The sequence below is a fragment of the Trichinella spiralis genome (assembly GCF_000181795.1).
Source record: "Trichinella spiralis strain ISS 195 chromosome Unknown Scfld5, whole genome shotgun sequence".
In the NCBI taxonomy this organism is placed as follows: Eukaryota; Metazoa; Nematoda; class Enoplea; order Trichinellida; family Trichinellidae; genus Trichinella; species Trichinella spiralis.
Window position 1 is genome coordinate 693970 of NW_003526944.1, and position 22477 is coordinate 716446.

The 22477-nt window shown below is 35.6% G+C and overlaps 4 protein-coding genes across 4 annotated transcripts; 1 reads left to right on the forward strand and 3 right to left on the reverse strand.

The window, feature by feature from the left end:
- Positions 1 to 1597: 1597 nt before the first annotated feature.
- Tsp_03827 (conserved hypothetical protein) lies at positions 1598 to 2564 on the reverse strand. The gene is made up of 3 exons (XM_003374585.1): positions 2562 to 2564; positions 1850 to 1940; positions 1598 to 1665 (listed from the first exon to the last, which is right to left on the reverse strand). Exons 1-3 carry the CDS (start codon positions 2562 to 2564, stop codon positions 1598 to 1600), a joined length of 162 nt encoding a protein of 53 aa, XP_003374633.1.
- Positions 2565 to 4616: 2052 nt separating this feature from the next.
- Tsp_03828 (glypican-6) lies at positions 4617 to 12308 on the forward strand. Its single transcript, XM_003374586.1, has 8 exons — positions 4617 to 4686; positions 5086 to 5188; positions 5680 to 5924; positions 8796 to 9217; positions 10650 to 10815; positions 10878 to 11008; positions 11080 to 11244; positions 11589 to 12308. The coding sequence occupies exons 1-8, from the start codon at positions 4617 to 4619 to the stop codon at positions 12306 to 12308; spliced, it is 2022 nt and encodes a 673-aa protein (XP_003374634.1).
- Positions 12309 to 13069: 761 nt separating this feature from the next.
- Tsp_03829 (putative sushi domain protein) lies at positions 13070 to 20229 on the reverse strand. The gene is made up of 18 exons (XM_003374587.1): positions 20145 to 20229; positions 19685 to 19983; positions 19212 to 19635; positions 18977 to 19150; positions 18148 to 18324; positions 17684 to 17842; positions 17245 to 17622; positions 16572 to 16760; positions 16225 to 16518; positions 15889 to 16151; positions 15746 to 15830; positions 15356 to 15631; positions 15164 to 15300; positions 14865 to 15081; positions 14601 to 14780; positions 14362 to 14538; positions 14132 to 14305; positions 13070 to 13299 (listed from the first exon to the last, which is right to left on the reverse strand). The coding sequence occupies exons 1-18, from the start codon at positions 20227 to 20229 to the stop codon at positions 13070 to 13072; spliced, it is 3918 nt and encodes a 1305-aa protein (XP_003374635.1).
- Positions 20230 to 21641: 1412 nt separating this feature from the next.
- Tsp_03830 (putative sushi domain protein) lies at positions 21642 to 22435 on the reverse strand. The gene is made up of 3 exons (XM_003374588.1): positions 22372 to 22435; positions 22129 to 22278; positions 21642 to 21994 (listed from the first exon to the last, which is right to left on the reverse strand). Exons 1-3 carry the CDS (start codon positions 22433 to 22435, stop codon positions 21642 to 21644), a joined length of 567 nt encoding a protein of 188 aa, XP_003374636.1.
- Between the last annotated feature and the right edge of the window lie 42 nt (positions 22436 to 22477).

Here is a 22477-nt window from a genome sequence, read left to right on the forward strand (position 1 = left end):
TACTGACTGCACATAGGCTGACTGCTATTTTCGAAGAATATGTTCGGATTCATCATATTTCATAATTTTATTTTATTCATTCAAAAATTCACCTACAACTTGACATAGCTCCGGCGAACCGACTGACACAGCTCGGCATTTTTGCTTCAAACTGCTTCTACAACGTCACCACCATGTCTGAGAATGATGCAAATCAGACGAAGCGTATGAAATGCTTATTTTCAAACTTCCATCATCCAGATGCATACGCTATTCCTTGAACGGGTTAAAATTGAAATGCAGCACATCGATTCGCCTTTTTTGTTCTTCTGATCGGTGAATTTGAAGGTAAATGTGATTTGATAGATATTTTTTTCCATATTCTGATTTTTCAATATTATTGATAAACTTGGGAAAGGTTATTGATAAATTTGTTTAATTTTGAACGAAATTTTGACCATTTAAAAAATTACATTAAGAAAGAAAATATTTCAATATTGCAGACAATTATTCAGTTCTTGTAAAGGTTTAAAGTGGAAAATTTGATAGTGTTATTTTAATCGCACATTGAATGTGTCATTTTATCACCGTTGGCATTGTCGAACCGGTTTCCTTCTTTGGTAGCAATTGAACGCAAAAATTTTGCCGTCTCCTTCTCTATTTGTCAACTGATAAGGTTAATTATTTGAATAACACTCTTCACCTAGTAAAAATGGGATCGAAAATTTATTCGATTTTTTCCATTCCACATTGATTAAATTATTATTTATTATTTATTTATTAAATATACTTTATTTGAATAAAATGAAGCAACAATTTTATGGTTAGCATTGGAGGAAGTATAACTTTTTTCAGAAATAGGCGTTTTCCCAGCATATAGTATGCCAACGATTTTGAACAATGATTTCAAAAAAAGAAGTGTATTTTAAATTTCTTGAGAATAAAAAAGGAAATTTTATAGAAAATGTAAATGTTGCAAATAGTTTTTTAAAAGTTGATTTTTTTGTGATAGCAATTTCCGTTAACGTTGAATATTATTGAAAAATTGTACAAGCCCCAGTGATAATTTCCATTTTTCTTTGTAATTTTCATTCGATGCAAAATTGTTGTTCAAATCTTCAATTTAACCAAGATACTGAAGCTAATGGACAGATAAGATAACGTACTGGGGTGCTTTTTACTTTATCTAGAATCTCAACATTGCAACAGTCGACATTTTGTCAGAATTCTATCAGCGGTCGGTTAGCTTATTTTTAATTTTATTTTTTTTTAATCAAATAAACATCAGCTTTTATCAATATTGTGCTTTAATTAGTATGAAAATGGAATTGTTTTTCACTTGTCGCACTGCTATGAAATGTCGTGTATTATTATCAAATTCTATTATTAGACCACATTCTTTCTGTGTATTGATTTTCAGAATTATTTGCACGCTCAATGCCCTATCCCTATATGATACTTAATTCTTATGATAAAATTACTTCTTTCATAATTGACGTTATTTAACAGAAAAATAATAATAAAATTGCTAATTTTCAACTGAAACAAATATACTCAATTAATTTATTGACAATTCAGCGATCGTCTTTTCAATTACCATATTTGGTAGTAGTGAAAATCAGGCGACATTTTCAATAAATGGATTTTTGAATTTTTCGTCATCGAATGTCACATTATCTCTGTTTACTGTAAAAATCGATTGAAACGAAAAAAAACATTTTATTTCAATCGTTGCTATTTATCTAGAAAAGTTCACTTGAATTGTGTGTCAATTTAAATTTAATTATAACGAAAATTATTTTAAAAAAAGGGAATTTTTGTTACAAACCTGATCAGTTGAATTGAAAATTCAAGTTCCTTCATAACTTACTGTACGTTACGTAAAATTGAATATCGTACAGGTAGAATGTAGTGTTAATGAATTCAACATGAACAACACCAGTATACAATTGGGAAAACAACTGAAATATGCAAATATTTGTTGTTTTATTGATACAGTGGTAAGTTGAAAATTATCATTCGTCAGTCAATTTACAATACAAAATTGTCTTCTACACGATTGCATTTTCCACGTGTGGATTTTGCTGATTTAGCACTTTTAGTAGAACTTTTTTGATTTTTAAGCTACTCCATGCTTTTCATTTGATTTCAATTAAATTTTTCTCCCATTTTTGAAACGAAAAATAATTTTTCAACTTTTCGAAATTTCGATTTTTCAACTTTCCACGTTCGAAATTACGCGGCAATTTATTTTCCAATATTAAAACATATTTGATTAAGCATGTTCCACGTCGAAACTGAATACTTTTTTATGCTCAAGAAATAAAACTTGCGGAACCAGGCACGAATTGCTTTTTTTTTCCCTTTATCTTATTGGCATTTGTTGGAATGGGGCAGTATGTTTGCTTTGAAAATTGAAAATTATATTTTTAATAGAGCTTGTTCGACCGTGTGCGTCTCTCTCTCTCTCTCTGTGTATGTGTGTCTAAGCAGCACAGATGAATTTTCTTTCATCGATAAATATATCGTGTTTCCGTTTCACAATTGTTAGTTTTTCTTGGAAAATTTTCTTACTTTCATACCATGTTGCACTTATTGCTTTATTTACGTTGTGAATAATGCGTGTGTTGTTTTTTATTCCTTTATTTTTTTACATTTCAGTTACAGTACTTGTGACTGGCAACATTGTTCCATTAATTATTGGAATATGATAATTCAGTTTTCAAATTTCATATATTTATTATGTATTCTATTTGTTTTTTTTTGATTTCATTTTTAGTACTTGTGATATTGTAATAAGTTGTAAGGAAGGACATGTTGCTGCTGTATTTGTTTGATTTTTCACTTCTGATAGTTGTGCAGATGTAATTGATGATTCATCCATCAACGATATATGCTTCTTTTTTATGACATGTAATTATGATGGTAATTTTACTGGAAGAGGTCCGAGAGTTCAATTTGAAATATTTTTATAGTTTGGTGTTCGAGTGAAAAATTCAATAGCTATTCCAGTGCATTCATGATTAACAGGTTTTTCAGATTTTATTTGTAAATGTGGAATTTGTGCGTTGTTTGCTGTCAGTTCCTGATCTTCAACGATAATTCCCAGTGCTTCTAGCTGCGCTAGTAACGTTTCTGAGGTTCCAAATTTTCTCATTCTCATCCACCTCATCCCATTCAAAACTGTAAGTTGAACAGTGAAATTAATTATTCATTCTGTAACAATGAATAAACAACTCTTAAGTTTTCTTTATTGTGAAAAAATTGCTCTTCTCTTGATCATTTTAACCCGGAACTGAATATCGTTTATTATGGATGTGTATTTTTCATATTCTTCTCTCACAGGTTTTCATCAATAGATTTTATAAAATTATTTCAAGACAGGTGCATTAAAGTACGAACAGATAATGATCGACTAAAATTGACATTTAAATTTTATTATTATAATAACAATCATTACTGTTATTGTTATTATTATTTATATGTGTGTGAGTGTCTGAAATTGGAAATGTGGCATAAATAAAAATGTTGTAACACTTTTCTAGTATTGACAGTTGGGCTGGTATATATGTTGATTTGTTAGTATTAAAGAAGATAACCTAATTTTCAAAGAAATTGGGTACTTTCCGGGTAGACGGCAATTTCTCTCCACATCAGAAAATGTGATTTGAACTTTTTGTTTTTGTGAAACGTTCGACATCACATATAAATTTGTAAATTCAAAAGAAAAACATGATATATTATTGAAATCTTTTTTTTCAATGTTTATAAAATTTATTCAATTTGAATTACAATTTGTTTCTGTTCCATTTTAAAATTTAATATAAATTGAATGATGTTATAGATTTGTAGAAAGGAATTACCATATCATAAATAAATAAATAAATATTCAGTATTGAAAGTTGTTCTCCTGATTAACTTTACCTGTTTCTGAGAAAGAAATATTTGCAATTAATCAAAATGGGCATTGACATTCATTTTGTAATGACATTCTATCTGAAAATGCTTGTGCAGAAGTTGAGATAAAGTATTTATTGACATACTTGCATTATGAATGGTTTATTATAAAATTGATTAATTTATATATTTTATAATTTTTGGAAATGAATGTAAGATTTCACGAATATCAATTATTAGGATATATGTTGAATAAGCCTGATTTACGTTGTTGTAATTTTTGTTTAAAAAACTCTATTAGCATTGAGTATTTTTTGTTTTCTTTTTTTTTCTTCCTGCAGCTGGCTTTTCATTTCAAAAAATATTCAATGACGATGATAATCAGTTGCGTGTTATTGTTCGTGTTGTTTTCTTTTGTTATACATTTTAAAATTAAACATTAAAACAAAAATAAAATGATTTTGAATATACAAAATTTGCTGAAATTGTGTTTTCAATATTTTGAATTTTCTTTCACCGAAAAATGCAGGCTTATTATTATTATTATTATTATACTACTGCTTGAATCAATTGTTCTTTGTCAAAGATGATTAAACGAGCGAGATATAGGAAGAATTTTGAACATTTCAAACGTCTCTGCACCAATAGAATTATCGGGAAATTATTTTCAAAAATATTTCTATATTATTTCTCACTTGCTGTCTATAAATGCACGTTTATTTGTAGATATTTTTCGAATGATGAATAATTTTAATAATACGTATGTCAGTGCTTTTTTCAATTGCGTCAGATATATTTGCAATTTAGTGTGTGAGTTTCATTAATTTCACAATGCATGTGAATCGAAGAATTGTTTGTCGCATGCTTTTCGTTTGTGTAGAATGGCTAATTTCGGCAAACAGAAAAAATGAACGGTTCCAGGAAGTTTTCCTGTGGGTCAAAATTGATATCACTTACCGCACAAACAGAAACTTCCGGTTGGGCTTATCTTTATTGTTTTTTCAAATCTACATCCAACATCGGTAATCTTGGATGTGTTGTATTTTTGCTCTGACATAAGGAATACTTGTATTTTGCACATTGTTGATGCTTATCAGTGACAAAAGGCTGTCTGCATTAGTTTGCTGTGCATAATATTGTTTCGCGCTGTTGGTGACCACGACTGGCATTGCTTAATAATTGCAGTTGCTCGTTGTGTTTTGTATTCAGTCAGATTACTTGATTTGGAAGAAATTGTATTTCAATTGGCAAAAATTTTGTCGCATTTCTTGCTTTGCATTTGGCCATTGAAATTTTTGCTCCACTTCGATTGGTAAGTGAATTGTGTTTTCCATTTTCGAAGCGTAGAAGAAAGTGATGGCCATATTGTCTTCTCATTATTGAACTTGCGTATTTTGACAAGTTGATTTTTATCAGTTCAGCAGCTAGCTAACTAACTCTACGAGGCTTAGTGTTGTCGGTGATTTTGCATTTTCATACTTCGCAAACGATAAGCTGCTGTTCAGAAGAGTACGAATATTTGCCGTTCGCTTCCAAATAACCAATGAACAATGATTTTCAGGCAATTTTCAATACTGTAGTGCCATACTGTACTGGGAACACAGTGCAACAGTGCCGCGAAACATGCGCTGACGAATGGCTGGTCATAGGTCAGATGGATGACAGCGCTGCATATTGACGTATCAAGCAGAGGCATCTCTGGTAACAGTGACCGGCTGGTGTTCAGAACGTGATGCCGAAGAGGAGGAATATGTTTTTGATTGTTGCAATTTTTGCCTACCTTTCCGCCGTTGCCAATTCCAGCAGCAGCCAGACCTGCGCGGATACCAGGAACTACTTTTACAAAGCGGTCGGCGTTGTGGAGCACATACCGACTGTGGCGATCAGTGGTCAGAATCTGAAAGTCTGTGCCACTGGTGTCACTTGTTGCACAGTAGAGATGGAGGATCGTTTTCTCAAGCATGCCCAACAGCAGTACCAGCAGGCGATCGGAGAAAACATCGTCAATCTTGTACATTCATTCAAAGCTCGCACGGACAGTTTTGACCGTGAGTTGTTGTATTTTTATTATTTTTTTATTTTCCTTTTCAATTTCTGTCGTGATCAGCTTTCATTATTATCCAGTATGAGAGGGGGGGGGGAATGTGTGGAGAGTTCGGCCGCTGGTCTCTGGTGGGCTCGAATCAATCATCTGATGACTGACTGTTGGAAAATTTGTCCCCGTCCCGGTGGCATTTTGCCGTTACTTTTGGCGATTGGCAAAAATGGCACGTTGGTGTGTGTGTGTGTGTGATTGATCTGTTTACTGTCGAATTGACGGCGTCCAATTTTGTCCAGAGGCAATAATTTGGAAGCCCCAACGGTGGCATTTTCAACAAGGCTTCACCTACTGTGTTGACAGCAGATAGCTTGGAGTAAAAGGGGCCGGCCGCTCAGGTTCGCCGACCCGTTATGGGCACGTACGCACGCACGCAATGCATGCAACGGATGGAAACTTTTGACCGCAATCTGAGGTCGGCTTAGTTGCTTTTTTCCTTTCTTTTCTCACTTCTTATCTCCACAGACTTTTGTGTGTGTCCAACACCAGTGGCCAAAGGGGTTTTTTCTTTTCTTTTTGTTTCCCCCTGGTGATAATGACCATTTCGACAGCAATTAAACGTATCAGGGTCGCCAGTCTGGCGCCAGTTCATCATTATTTTCATAAGAAACTGTGAAGAAGCCTACAGATTTGGGTTGTATGGTGATGCTAAGTGATGGTTAGCTCGACAACAGGCGGAACGAGGAAAAAGTTTGAAATAAAAGGGGGTTCCCCTCTACAATAGTGATAAGAAGGCCAAACATGCTCAAAGCAGTACCACCACCATCATGCAGCGGCCGAGATGGTTCTATTATAATAATTATAATGTCGTCGTAGTTGATACAAAACTAGTCGGCCCACAATTGACGGATTCACAAATTGCTTTTTGCCCGACGACCAGCTTCTCATCATCATCATCTCAGAGCAGAGCTTGCAGTGTTTTCCAATGACGTGGCAACCAGATACGGCACAGAATACGCAGACATGTCTGTCTGTTCATGATAATGATGATGATGATGTTGTTGTTGTTGTTGTTTTTTCTTTCCAATTCCAATGCCGTATGATTCATTCATAAAATGCTCCAAACACCGCAGGCTGATTGCGCTTGATCTTGACAATGTGACGTTGCTTTGAATGCAAAATTTTGCAATGGAATAAGCAACAAAAACAAAAAAGAATAGAACAGCATTGGTAGAGAACAGATTTATACTTCGGCGATCAATTCTGACTAGATGAATACAGTCATTATATTATTATAATTAGTATTCAATTTTTTTAACTTCTCAAAAATACTGTTCATTGCAAGTGAAATCATTTGAAATAATATCAAATTTAATAATATCCCCTATATGTTATTCTTAAAGTAATATGAAATTTTTGAAACATATGCTCATATGATTAATTTTGTCGACTGAATTGGGATGGAAAAGAAATTTATTTCATCATGATGAATCAACATTTTTTGCATGGCATAGAAAATGCATTCTGTTGACTGACTGATTGTATCTTTTTTGTTTTGTATAGTAGTTTTCTTGATATGTTTCTGTTTTCCAGTTTGCTTGTGTGAAATTTTCAAATGTATCATCAGATGATGTATAATGTTAAATTGGTTTATTGTTTTCTGTTTTTTGTTTCGTAAGAATATTTGTACGTTGTTCAACAACAGTTTTCCTGCTTGCTTATGATGCAATGAGAGAAACACTGATGACTTTTATTTTCGAAAATTTTAAATTATCATTAAGTTAAATATGATATTATGCGGTTATATCAGCATTAATAGTAGCAGTAATAATTTTGTTGAAATCGATCGCATGATGAGTGTCGATTTGAAAATGTCGTTCCTGACGTGCATGTTGTCAAAATGGAGCGAATTTGTGATCGATTCGCTTCCTGTTGCGGGCATAGTTTTTCGCCAGAGCAAATTTCAGCATGACGAGCTTCCGTGGTAGGCAAAGCATCATTTATCCTTGTGATGGAATTGTAATCCGTCCAAACAACACTGTCTGACCCGAGAGAGGTGGTAAGAAGGGATTAGCCTGCAAACTGTAGAGGTCGTCGCATCGATGAACTTTGCTTGCTGCTTCCTGTGCCCGCGTCAAGTGACCACTCGGCTATGTTTGGTAAACTGACCGCAAACTGAGGGGTCTTACTTTCATACCACCACCACTTTTCCCTTTTACCTGTTTTGCTTTTTCTTTTTTACTTTTCAGTCATGCTAACAGTTCAACAATTTGTACAGGAAATTGTCCATTTCCTGTCCATGTTTTCCGCATTTTTGCTCTTGCTGTTGCCATTTTAAAATGTATACATACATACATATATGTTCACAGATTGCCAAGAAAGTTGTTGCCCACTTCCATTCAGCTTTCAGTCGTTCTTTGACTCTCTGAAACACAATCGTCGTTTGCTTTATAATATACCTACCTAGCTATCTGGTTAAAGCAACATTATATCTATACTGCATACACTTGTGCAACAAACGTTGTTATTCAATGTTACTCGCGTCAGCTGTGCAAATTTTTAAAAATGAATTTGAAAATTGAGAACATTTTTTCACTTTTCATTTTACCTATGATACGCATATATCATATATATATATTATACTAAATGAATTTCATTTTAAATTTCAAAGAATTTAAATCAAAATCACAATACATAATTCAATTATAAATAATTCAAATTATAAATGTTGAATATCTTTTCAAAGATATAATTTGTTTCATTTAACTTTTCCAAAGGTGGTAAATACTTAAACATTTTTATTTGAAAGAGTTGATTTTCTGCTGACATTGGTTGCTTGATTTATATGTTAAAATTGAAATTTGATAAAATTCAAATTTAGGATTTTTCCGTGAATTGTTGTCGAAATCGCAGCGTGATCTGCACTCGATGTTTGTGAAAACGTACGGTGTGTTGTATGAGCAAAATTCAGATCTGTTCGTGTCGTTGTTTGAAAATTTGACTCAGTTTTACGAACAGCAGAGACGCGACGGTCCCGCGGCTCCGGCGGTGGGCGTCAATTTGGACCTGGTCTTGGACCGTTTCTACGAGAACTTGTATCGTCGGATGTTTCACATTTTGAATCAGCCCTACCAATTGGACGATTCATACTGGCAATGCATGAGTCGACAAATGCAGCAATTGCAACCGTTTGGTCAAGTGCCCGACAAAATGAAAATGCAAGTCCATCGGGCATTTTCAGCTGCCAGGACTTTTATTCACGCATTGACCATCGGTAGTGAAGTCATTTCTGACATGTTAGAAGTAAGTATAGAACGTTTTTCTTTTATTGCACATAGGTTATAATTGTTGTTTCATCGTCGAGATTCTTTTTGCTATTCTTCTTCTCCACCCAACCAACAAGTGGTTAATTATTCCAAAGCTTATAACGTTCGTTGACTATGGTTGCATTGTTTTCATCTGTGTTTTGATAGAGCTGCAGGTGTTCGTGTCATTCATACTTTTGTCAATTGGCACAGTGTCATTGGCAAGCAGTTGTCATAAGAAGCTATAATTAGCATTATTCCTATATCCACTGGGCAAAGCCGGCCAAAGAAGCCGTCACACAGCCGGTGCTTTCTTTGGATCGATAAGATTTTATTCACCAACGAATTCGTGCTTGGTTTAGCGGTGATTATTTCTGCTCTTTTTTGCTCGACTTCAATCAGTCAATATTTCAATTTATACATAGAAAGCGCTAAACTGCGCGCACAGTTCAAATAATTTTTTCATCAGCGTCGAGCATGAAGATCATTATCGTCGAACTGTTTTTTCGTATTATTCACCCTGATCTTGATATGGCTTTATAATTGCTATTGCTTTTATCAACAATAATTATACCAGTCATTGATTTATTCTTAACATAATTACCATTCTGTGTGCAAGTCATTAAGAAAACCACCAAATGAGCACAATTGTTCTATTCAAATTTATCAATTATTATCATTTTAATTTTTTTGTGTAATTTGACAAGTGTTAATTTTAATTTTTCGAAGGAAATATCAAATCTATAATACCATTGTTATACAATCTGTTTGGAGGGGGAGAGAGAGGTCATTTTTCAATGCATTCGATAATTGTGATCAATTGTGCAACAAAACGCTGGGAAAGTATTGGAAAAGCAGTTGTGTTGCTTTTCTCACGCCTGCAAAGATGAAAATTATCGTGACAATAGTCAGTTTTTTTCTTAAATATTTTTCTTCTATTCTGTCGGAGAGATAGTTTTGAGAAAAAAAATTGAATTTGGCACGTTTTGTTCATGGGAAAGCTATAAAACCTCAGGGTTTGTTGGTAATATTCTTTTAATGTTGTTGCATATCATATATAGGCAACAATTTTGCATATCTGCGTTATTTTCTGAGTGATCGTTCAGGTCGAGGTGATCTTCTTCTTCTTCTTTTTACTCTTCAACAGCAGGCAAATTGTACGGCTGCTGATGAATTTTGATTACCTGTTTTTTATTCATGAAAAAATGCTTAATTTATTTCTATTGCATCTGGGCAACGTTTCCATTATGATGAGGTTATTAAATTTGAAATTCACTTTCAACAAAATACAATTTATTGATAAATTTTTTCCCTTATTATCAGTTATTTTATTTTGTACTTGTACTGCCTATAAATGAATGTTATTCATTTGAAGTGGAACTTCTTCTTCTTCTTCTTGTTCAGTGATTTCATTATGCATATTTTCTTAGATGCCAGTAAGCACGGCTTGCATATCTCAGCTTACTCAAATGCTCTATTGTCCGCACTGCCAACGCGCTGCTGGTCCGAAACCTTGCGATGGCTTTTGTGTGAACATCGTCTCCGGTTGTCTAGCGTCGTATGTCACGTTCGATCGACTGTGGAATGAATATTTGGGTAATTATGCAAATTTTAAAATATTTCATCAATTATTATTTCAACGAGGAAAATTATTTCAGATCATTTGTTACAACTTCTCGAACGACTCGAAGGACCGTACAACATTGAAACGGTCATCAATCCAATAGATATTCAAATATCGGAAGCGATCATGATTTTTCAAGATAAAGGAAAAGAAATATCAGATAAGGTAATTAAAATTTTTTTTTTCTCAAATTCTCAATATGAACATTCTTTTTCGTATTAATATATTATTTCTAGGTTTTTGCCGGTTGTGGAAGACCGAAATTGTTGAGTCGTTTTAAACGTCAGCCAAAGATGAAATCAGTGGATTTGAAAGAGCTTCGCTTCGGACCAGTTGCTAGTCGACCAAATAAAGTTCTCGGAACAAGCATGGATCGTCTGGCAAAAGAGATGAAAGAAAAAGTATGGAAATATTATATTTTTATTCAACAAGCAAATTTCATGCATTATTATTTTTTTATTAATAGGCTCTGCCTGCGAAAAATTTTTGGCGTTCTTTGCCGGACAAAGTTTGCGCCGCTTTTGAAAAATCGCTCAATTGGACTGACATTGATGACGATGGTGACGAATGTTGGAATGGAACTGGTTTGCAAGAGTAATTTCAATTTTAATTGAAATTTTTATTAATAAACGAATAATCAGTTGTTCCATCTTGTTGTAGAGGAGGCTCGGCGAGTCCGACTTTGTCTAGTCATGTAGAGGAGGAGGAGGAGGATGGAACAAAAACTATTGAACCGACGATACAGATGAATATTGAGAAGATGAAGCGAGCGATTGGTGAATTGAAGAAAGTGATTACATTCGAACCGACCAAAGAGCAGCCGAAGACGCCAACTTCTGTATGGTCATCGGGTTTGGCTGGCAACGCCGACGCGGCCAGCCTGAGGCACGGCGGTTCCATAGACGATGCCGGTGCCGGATATGGAAATTTCTACGGAAGTGGCCAGTTTCCGGCCAACGTCCAAACCGACGACGAAGATTTGGTGCAACAGCTTGCCGCCGGTGGACACCATCACCTGCTCGAAGGCAGCGGCACCAACGTCAACAGCGTGTTGGACTCGCTGGTCGCCGCGGGCATGGCCGGCAGTGGATTCGGTGAACTGTCGACCAGCCCGTCGGATCTGTTCAGCGTCGAGAACCCCTACTCGAGCATGGACTTCCACGACCGCATGCGAATGACCGCGCCCACGCCCAGGCCCATGTGGATTCAGCACATTGCCACGCCGGTCGACGGTCACTGGCCGGACACGGTCACCGCCAGCTACAGCACCACGCCTACATACTTATTCGGCCCGTTCACTCATCACCGAGATTACGACGACAGTATGCACGAACTGGCCACGCCCCCGCCGACCGTCGGCGCTGGATCGACGACGGTTCCGGCACCGTCGAGCTTATTACTGCTGCTGCTGCTGCCGATTCTGATCGTCAATCCGGCAGCCAATTTTTTACTTTTCTTCAATTAGAAGATAAATTTGGCGAACTGAATGTGAAAAAACGACAAATAATTGAACCTGCTTTTCTTTTCTTTTCTTTCTATCCATCTTTTGTTGTCGTCATTCAACATGCCACCGACATTGTCTCTGAATGCTGCCTGCCGGTGATTGTTCTCATTGTTTTCTTCTTCTTCTTCTTCTTCTTCTACATCTTCTTCATTTTTCTTGTCTTTGTTGTCATGTCTGAGCTGCATAATCTGTCATTATTACTTTTTTTATTCTTTTAATCATCGTCAGTTTGTTTACATATAAAAACTTTATTATTTTTATTCTTATTATTGTCATTTAATGCATAAAATGTTATTTATTTCATTTCATTTCATTTTTATTTATTGAAATGATAAATCACAAAGATAAACACGATCATAAAGAAAATCAAATTGGAGAAAATTATACTTTTCTGCGCAATTTTTTATCCTCGATAAGCAATAGAAGAAGAATATATACAGTAGTAATTTTGTGATTTTGCTTACTAATTCAAGAGCAAAATTGTTAAGAAAATTTAATTCAAAATGGAAAAAAAACAGTGAAATATGAGAAAAGTAATGCTTTTTGTTGAATGTTGAGCGTTGCGTTGTAGACGCGAAGAATAGTCAAAGTAAATTGAATTAAATTCAACGAACAAAAAAAACTACATACTGCAGGAAGAACAGAGTAATTGTAATAATACATTAGTTACTTGACAAAATGACCCGACAACCGAGCTGCAAAATTCAAATGCTATCCGTTCGTTATTCTGAAATTTCTTGCTGTATGTGCTGACTTTTCGGCGGTCGGCATCTGGGCACACTTGACGACCATCGTCCTGTACTGGTACATCGAAGTACCGGATGGCCATCGATTTTGTAACGATTCGATGTGCAGTAATAAACTAGTACATCACCGACAAGATAATAAGATTTCGGTTCTGATGTTGTATCGCCAAGAAGTGGCTTGCCCGGAAACCAACAATACCTTATACCTGAAAATTGTTTTCTACAGTATGAAATGAAGTTAATTATTATAAACGCGTCTTAAGAAGTTCATTTCATTTTCAATTTTCTTGGCCTCCATGCTCTTGTTTACAGTTTCAAGTGATTAATCAATCTACGCCTATATATATTCATGCGTTTAAACAATAAATTTATTTTTTGGAAAAGACTATTCCATATAATCCAAACTGAGCAAATGCAATGTTGCACTTTGCGATATCTTCTTGAAGAGACGACAGCAGCTTTTGATCTTCTTAAGGTAAGTAATTACAAATATTTATTGTCATTATTGTTGTTATTATTAGAAATATCTTCCAACATTTTGAATAGTTATCAGGAATGAAATTTGATGTGTAAAGTTCTGCATGAAATTAAAGCAACAGCATGATGCAAAGTTATTTTTCTTGAATGATCAAGAAATGCTTTGCAGGAATCATTCGCAAACAGTCACTGTTACGAGATAATTTTGACATTATTATTTTTTATCGTGGTTGGTAATGAATTTCGATCGTTTTTTCAAATGAGAAATTGAGAATGTCAGTGATTAAATTACTCGAAGAAACACTCATCAGATTATTCCGCTATTGTTATTTCACTTCAGCTTAGGCGAATTATATTTACATAAGAGTAAGAATTCAACAGAAGAGAATATTGATTACATTAGATTGGTGTAATGATAAATTCCAAACGACTATAATTGAAGACGAGAAAATATAGAGCTCTGCAAATCAGTTTGAGTTTAATATTAGAAAAGTGTTTTCCTATTTATTGAGTGAATGTTTTTATTTTTAAATTGAAAGGGCAAAAACGAGTAAAACTTACATTCAGGGGGCTCGTTTGTCCAAAGACCATATTGATTGCAGACTGCGTAATTTTTGCCTGTTAGCAAATATCCTGATTGGCAGCTGAACAGAACAATATCTCTGTAATAGTAGTCGGGTTTTTTTGGAACGAGAACTGATCCAGTCGGCACGTCGGGATAAGGGCATTTAATCACTAAAAGATTTTCCATCATTAGTTTTCCACTGTTTCATAGTTGATTTGCGCTCTACCTTGGCATGACGGTGGCTCTTCACTCCATTTCCCTTCTGCGGTGCACTGAATAAAACGTGGGCCTTCTACGGAATATCCAGCTGCACAGTTGAAGACTGCTATGCCGTTGTAATTATAATTTGATACGTTGATCGATAAAGCTGGGTGAGATTTTGTTATATTTTCGCACTGCACTGCTAAAGTTGAATAAACTGTCTACAGTATGCTTTTATTTTTAACATTTTTCGAACATTCATACCGAAACATTTTGGCAAAAATTTGGATGACCATTCACCAGTTTGCAGGCAGCGCAGTCTACTTGACCCTTGTAATTTATAACCCGGCTGACACTGAAAATCTGCAATACTTCCAAAATAGTTTCCTTTGGTAGTTTTCAGAATTGCCCCTTCACTTTCTTGAAGCTTTGGACACGCTATATCTGAAATTGTACAGAATTCATTTTCGGCATTGAACAAAAGGACAGGATGAATAATAATAGATGATGGAAATTTGAAAAAATTACCTTTTATAATAAGGCGAACAGCATGACGTCGTCCTACTGGATCAACGCAGTAGAATGTACCCGAATCTTCTGGTCTGGCCATGTATATTGTCAAGCGATAGGCAGTGATTTTTCTTAAACTTGGTTGAATTTTATCATCGCTATCCAAATACGGCTCTGTATCAACTGTAACATTAGTCCATTGTTGAGGATAGTTGCGGTATGAGCTTGTGAATTGCTGAATTAAATATGCACATTCAATTTTAGTAATTTATTAATTTGTAGTTTTTTTCTATTATTGAATGAATAATTTAAAATACCCAAACTGGCTGACCGTCTTCTTTTGGAAAAATACAATTTAGCTGTACACTAGATGATCTACGTACGATCAGTTCACCAGTCGGAGCTAGCGCCATTTCACCGTTAACAGTCCGATAAGTAATTGCCGGAGGATGACCTAAAAATAAGGTATCAATTAATTAATCAATATTAGGAAAATGGAATTTTCAAACCTGGTGAAGCGATGAAACCTATTGGTCGACAATAAGGCTTAGGCTGACTTGGATTCCAAGTTCCATTGTTGCAAGCAACATACGCTGGTCCAACAAGCTGAAACATTCCCACATGCGTGCAACGCAGTATGAGAATCGTTTTTTCAGGCAAAATTTGCTTAAAAATAACATCTTCTCCGGTTAAATTGTTGAAAGCAATAATGTGACGAAATTCTGTTGGATAGAACCAGCAACTGTTTGTACCCGTTGTTTTCATTGGTTGGTCATTAGACACATCTGAAAACAAATTCAAAAAGATTTTTCTAAGCTCAACATTTTTCCAATTGAGAGAAAATGGTCAATATCCGGATATTTATTTATTTAGTTGTTTTATAAGTTATCCTTTGTTACTTTTGCACAAAGAAGCATCTGGCGGAGTCCAGTGACCATTGGAGCATCGAATCAAACTTGTGACATTGTTCAATTTGCAACGAATCTGAAAGATTAAAAAATTTTTACAACATTTAATACTGCAGTGTGTTTTTTAATGAAACCTTTATAATACTGCCTTGTCGATGTGTCATCTTGAAAGGCAGCTTTTGAATGGCATTATCACTTTTGTCCTCTGAATCTGTGAATGATTCTGCTTTTCCACGGTCCTTCTGCATGGTCCAAGGGCTTTTAACAATAGGTTTACCACAGCGACGATTCTGTTTGGTCAAAGTTAAAGCTGCTAAATTTTGTGGATATCCGTTGCGTTGTAAATCTTGAATTGGTTGTTTTCTATTCAGCTTGGACGATTTGGGTCCACTGTCAACTGTGAATTTTAAGATGATGATAATCATGGTACATTTTATGTGAAAAAAACAAATTTTCATAAAAAAAATTACCACATTGCTTAAGCAAAGCAATCCAAGCTCCATTGACACATTGTACAGCCATGGCTTGCAACGATGATTGTTTTGAATATTGATCATTTTTTTCGACAGAACATCTATACTGTACCAAGGTTCCATTTGGATATGTTTGCGGGAATGTTGTATCGCCCATCAGTACGTGCGTGTAGAGGCCATGCTCGTAGAGAGGACCACCGGTTACAGGCGGAATGCGAAATACAGCCGCCCGATGAATATCCGTAGGAGGTGCGCAGGCGCTGACACTTTGCTCCACTGGATTCATTGTATCTTCAACGGTAAAATATGATTCATTTAATTATGGGTGCTTTGTGAAATATTACTTGGTAAGCAATAACCAAAACTGGAACTCCAATCTCCTTTTATACAACTGCTTGATTGGACTCCTTTTGCTTTGTATCCAGGAAAACAGTGCATGTTGACGGTTATGCCGTTGGTAATTCGTTCACCATATTTGATGAACTCGTTGATGTAAACAAAAAACGCACGATCACGTACAGGAACTATACAACCTAAAAATTGCATTTCTTTGCACATGTTTTTTTGCAAACTGCAAAATTTGAGCTGCAGATTCAAGATAGATTTTTAACTGGTGGTGCAACAGCAGATTTTGCTATTTCAATAAGCAGCCTGTGTGTGAACAACTAAAATTAAGAATTTGTTTTAACCATTTCTAATCTCGTGACTGTTATCCAACAGCACGCATGCATTTTTATCTGTTCACAACTTTGTAGAGAATGCTGCGGATTTCTAAATGAGATGAAGACGTTCTGAAAATAGGATAATGAAATATTTATTATTTGCATTTCTTTTTTATATTAGGTGGAAGATTATTTCTTGCCGATTTCTATAAATTAAAATGGAGGAAAATTTGCAGACAGAAAAAAGTAAGGTTCTAAGATTTGCCAAAAATAATATTGAAGCTTTTAATACTTCTGAAATATTTTTTGCATTTCACACAGCAACACATGCTGCAAATTTACTAATAATTTATACCTCTTGATGCAACTTGAAATTTCTCTTTTTGAAAGTTCAGTTTTCCACTACTAACATTGGAAGAAGCTTGATCGTGGGTTGTTTTGCCCCCTTTCCACTTTCTCTTTGATTCATCATCATTCACGTTAAATTTATCGTTCAGCAAACGCCCGTTAGTTCTCAAACGGTGCATCTTTTTCCTGGACTCTTCTTTAGCACGGTGTTTGAAAATCTTAGACTGCCCCATTGGATGCTTTGAACTGAAAGACGGATTTCTCCTTTCTCGAACAATCACATCCCAGTTGACTCGATTAGCCACAACAGGGTGGGTCTGAAGCACGCAACGAGGTCGAACGTTCGGTTGCCAAGTTCCATTGACGCAAGTCGCTCTTGAAGGACCTGGAATTTTTATTTTCATACAAATTAACTGTACAGTTTCAATGTCAATTATTCATTTCACCTTGCAACAAGTAGCCACGGTGGCATTCGAAAATTATTGATCTGTATTCACCGACCGATTTTATGTACTCTTTGTATTCGTACGTGCCCATGGATCCTTCCAATTTGATTATTCCATTTTCTATATCTCCGATCACTGATTTCGGGTGTGGGCAATGCTCTGCAAGAGGTGTTGTTTTTTTTATAAGTTATTGGTTGTTTCAATTTAAATTTTTCATTTCGTTACTTTCAACGCACACAGGTCTTGTTCCTTTCCATTCGCCAAACGAGCAACGAATAGTTGTCGGACCTTGCAAGTAAAATCCAGCATTGCAAACAAATCTTGCCTGAGCGCCGTGCTTTGTCTTTGTGAACAGAACGTAGCCATTTTTGATCGGTTCAGGCCAATTTAAGCAACGTACTAGTGTATAAATGAAGTAAATGTGACAAAATTTGAATAATAATGGTTTATTCAAATCAACTTACTTGGGACACACCGAATCAAATGTGACCAAGAGCCGTTATTGCACACCGGTTGTTCATTGTATTCCAGTTCATGCAAATTTACACATTCGACAGTTATACGTTCTCCGTGTGGTACTAATTCGTCTGTTTTGTGATGCAATATTTCTCCGTTTGTAAGCAGAGGAATGTGGCAAGGTGCTTCAATTGAAAAAAAAATAGACTTTTTGAATTTTATCAACTGATGGTTTTTTAATTTTATTTTCAGTGAAATCAATTTCAATCAAAACAGAGAATTGGATCTTCAAATTCTGCTGCCACACTTGTTTCCTGCTGCTAACTTTGTTATAATGTTCTTTTTGGTTGAATTTTATATATTCTAATTAAGAATTTCAAAATCTTCTTCAATTGCACTTTTCACTGGTTAATCGCTGACAAGTTGATGCTAGCTGGCCTGTCAATGTCAAGAGACATTTGAACGATCTTCTTTCTCCCAGTGGAAACTAACCCGAAGCGTTAAAGATGACGGTTGATAGAGCAATTTAAACAAACAAACATACTTATTTAAAAACCATATTTCAGTAGCTTCTTTTCAAAAATATATACACGTAATAATAAATAATTCAAGTGCAAACTCTGTAGACTAGAGAGACGAAATTCCTCACAACCTATCATTAATTGCCATCTATTTGTCAGATGTAAAATTAACGGCAATTATTGAACGTGAAGATTTCAATTTGTGACATAATGCCCATGTGCATGTCTGTATGGTAATGCAATGGTACTTTTTGATTCACTTTGAAATTTATTACTTGCTGTTTTGCTTTCTTGCATATACTTTTTTTTCACTTACCAAGACATTGTGGAAGGGGTTGTGACCAAGTGCCATCCTTTTCGCAACGACTGTACGGAGCACCTAAATGCGTCATACCTTCCAAACACCGAAAAATAACCATAGCCCCGTAAGATGTCTCTTCTCCGTCGATGAATCCGTTCCACAGAACACCCAACGTTGGACAGTTGATTTCTAAAAATTTGAAACAGTTCTCAAATGACACAGTAAGATCAGTAAAATTTACAAAACACACCCTCACAGTATGGATCTGAACCACTCCACGTGCGATCACTTTGGCAGATGCGTTGTTTTTGTCCAACCAGTCTGTAACCTTCATCACAAAAGTACGCAATTTTCGATTGGAAATCCAACGATATTCCCTGAACATGACCATTGAAGGGTGCTTTCGGTTTTGGACATTGGACAGCTGTAATGATAAACAAAATAAAAGTGCAATATAGTAACAATTTGAATATGGTTTTCATATCACGTTTGCAAGTTGGCTTGGCGTTGCTCCAAGTTCCGTCAATAAGACAATGCTGAACAGGTGAACCTTGCAGGCGAAAGCCGTCAATGCACCGGTAAGAAATTGAATGCGGATAGTCGAACTGATCGCCAAACCGCAGTGCGTTCATCACTTCACCGGGATCACCACAACTCCGAGCTTCGACGGGCACCTGTTACAGTAAGATTCACGGGAACTTGGCGTTGAATTGCAAACCTTACCGGTGCATTGGACGTCAGGACCGAACCATTCGGCTTTGCCATTGTACAGTAGGCATTTGGTTTTCGGAAAAGCAGTCTCGTGAGCGCTGTAACCGTTGAGACACGTGTAATACAGTTCAGTGTCCACATCGAAATACTGTTGACTATCCGAGGCGTTGTGCTTGGCAAACGGCAGTTGCGGAGGTCTGGGACATTTCTCTGCAACGCATAAGACAATTTGAAAATATCGATCTGCATTTTTATCGATTGTTTCAGTTTTGGAATTGGCCATTGATGATCATGTTGTACACTCAGCAAATCTGCATTATTAATTGGGCACAGATTGTTGTTACATTTGTCTGTTTGCATGCAAGAAAAGATCCTTTGAGCATGGTTAATCTTCGTTCAAATTTAATATTTATTCAGGAGTTGGGAGGGGGGATTTTTGTAATATGTTTTTTTTTCAAATCGATCAACTAACTGAATCTTTTTAACAACCAATGCTGATTGCATGCAACTTCATCATGCAAATTGTTCAACTTTTGAAAATCTGTTTTCTTGTCCATGTATCATCATCCATCACTCGTTGTGACTTGATTCATCACAGTACAAATGAAGTTCTTTCATATATCTAATGTATATACATTTGATTCGTGGAGAAAAAAAGGACTTTTTATTTTTTCACTACTCGCTTTTGTATGAAAGTATGAAAAAGATTTCTGAATGTGAACGGATTGGGGAAAATTGGACTAGGTTGTAAAAGAAATTCACCTCGATTGTCAGCAATTTTTATCTACTTATGTTTTTTTTTCCATCGTCAGCAGTACTGGCGATGCGTTATTATTGCATTACTTTTCGCGAGTGCTTTTCCTTCCACTGGTGCAAATTGAACCTTTTCAAATTGTGTAAATTCAATTGAAATGTTGATGGTTTTATCAATGAAAATTTGAATCTGATGAATGACAGCCGGAACAGCTAATGCTTAACTAAATTAAAGAGGAACTGATACAGGAAAAAACACTTTTCTGTTTTCCTCTTTTTGTTCAATTGTGAGACTGAATGTGCATTTTGGGTTTTCCTTTCTTATGCAAAATTATTGCTACTTGTAAAATGTAATGGGATCTTTCATGACAACAGTTATGCAAAATCGAAGTTTATTTTATTTTATTTTTGAAAAATTATCCCCTTAATGTGACACGGGCATGCCATTATCAAGCAGTGTTTCTTAAACTCTCAATAGATCATTCTATAAAAGTGGACTTTTTCACTGCCATTTTAAAATAGGCAATTTTTGATTTGCATTTTTTTAAAGTGAACTTCAAGGAGGAAATGTTTTCTGTTGTTAATTTCTTCCATACAAGTGAGCTGTTATGTATGGAAATTTTGCAATTTTCAAAGTTAATAAACAAACATTCCATACCTGGTAATGAGATCGAGTGACAGTTGATCAAAAAGTAGCACAGCATATTGGTGTAAATTAATGCTTGAAAAGTTTTCATGAAATAAGAAAAGTTGAGTTGTTGTTCCATCGTACTGAAAGTCAGTATTGGTCTACTACCATGTGCAGCATAAGATGAAGAGCACTACTTTTAACTACTTGATTGGCAAAATGATTTTCGTTGGGTTGCAAAAGTCAGAACTGAAACGAGTGGAATTGAAGGCGTTGCTGTTTGCTAATAGATTTTTAAAGTGATTTGTGACAGCAGGCCAGAATGAATCAGTGTCACCGACTGGCCAACAGAAGTAGTCATTGTTGGCGGCAGTCTGGGGTGAGCAAGCTCAGCTAGGGAGAGGAGGAGAGCTGACGACTGAATACGCTTGTGCTAGTAGCTTAATGACGAGCTGACTGCCCGTTAATTGATTCTAATGCAATACCAATTGGTTGTGCTGAAGCAGTGTCTCTATTTTTGGGTTCAACTTCTAGTGCATTTATTATTGGACTTTTTTTGCAAAGCGAAGAGAAGAGGAAGCCGGAAGTTCAATGCACAATGCCTTTTGAACGGATATTGCACCCAGCAGAGTTGCTTACTGCATATTGGCGAAATTTGGAAAGCTTTTCCCCTAATGTCGCGAACCGTAATTTTTCGTGCAACTTGGAATCAAAAGGCGAAAGAAGAATGGAAATGTGAAAAAACTTCTCTCTACCTGAAGCAAGGCAGAATGGCTCTTCACCTGACCACTGCTTGTTTCCTTGACACACACGACTAGCAGAACCGATCAGTCGATAATTTCCGATGCAGCTGTACCGTGTCACCGAGCCAACTTTGCTTTCTTTTGGTAATTGTACAATACCATTTGTCAAAGTGTTATTTAGTGAAGGACATCTTGCAGCTTTAAAAAGCAAAAAGCCAAATTATTGAGATTTTATTAATGGTGTTTTTAATAATTAAGATTAAGTAATAATAATAATAATGATGATGATAGTTTGGAATGAAAAAAATTACATTGTTTTATACAGCTCAAACCACATTCTTGGTCGCATATGCAAACATGTCGTGGCTTGCAGTCAGAATCGACAAGACACGAGCGACGACATCTTTGGGAAGAAAACAACTCTTGCCAATTATCCGGTCGAATGGGGCAATTAGTGATGAGAAATGCCGTCGCAGCAACATCTTATTTCAGCAACAATTCATAAATCAACAACAATAAATGCATATTCCATTTTACGTGAATTTATTGTTAGAAAAAAAAAGGTAGATAAATACCTGGTTTGAGAATGTTATCGTAGAACAAAATCAGTAACACATGGAACATTGCAAAAAGGACCATCTGTTCGTTCTTCATGGTGCTCTTATGCGTTGACAATGGCAT

Bases quoted from the DNA above. Each gene is read 5' to 3' on its own strand.
- Tsp_03827 (XM_003374585.1), bottom strand. The intron at 1,666-1,849 runs GTAAGTTATGAA...CGATTTTTACAG, and splicing joins TCAATTTTACGTAACGTACA to TAAACAGAGATAATGTGACA.
- Tsp_03828 (XM_003374586.1), top strand. From the start codon at position 4,617: ATGAATAATTTTAATAATACGTATGTCAGTGCTTTTTTCAATTGCGTC. The intron at 11,009-11,079 runs GTAATTAAAATT...TATTATTTCTAG, and splicing joins GAAAAGAAATATCAGATAAG to GTTTTTGCCGGTTGTGGAAG. The intron at 11,245-11,588 runs GTATGGAAATAT...CCGACGATACAG, and splicing joins CAAAAGAGATGAAAGAAAAA to ATGAATATTGAGAAGATGAA.
- Tsp_03829 (XM_003374587.1), bottom strand. From the start codon at position 20,229: ATGGACAAGAAAACAGATTTTCAAAAGTTGAACAATTTGCATGATGAA. The intron at 18,325-18,976 runs GTAAGTGAAAAA...TTTCAATTGAAG, and splicing joins ACCCCTTCCACAATGTCTTG to CACCTTGCCACATTCCTCTG. The intron at 15,831-15,888 runs GTTTCATTAAAA...TTAATCTTTCAG, and splicing joins GACAAGGCAGTATTATAAAG to ATTCGTTGCAAATTGAACAA.
- Tsp_03830 (XM_003374588.1), bottom strand. From the start codon at position 22,435: ATGGTCCTTTTTGCAATGTTCCATGTGTTACTGATTTTGTTCTACGAT. The intron at 22,279-22,371 runs GTATTTATCTAC...TGCTGAAATAAG, and splicing joins CGATAACATTCTCAAACCAG to ATGTTGCTGCGACGGCATTT. The intron at 21,995-22,128 runs GTTTGAGCTGTA...TGCTTTTTAAAG, and splicing joins CATATGCGACCAAGAATGTG to CTGCAAGATGTCCTTCACTA.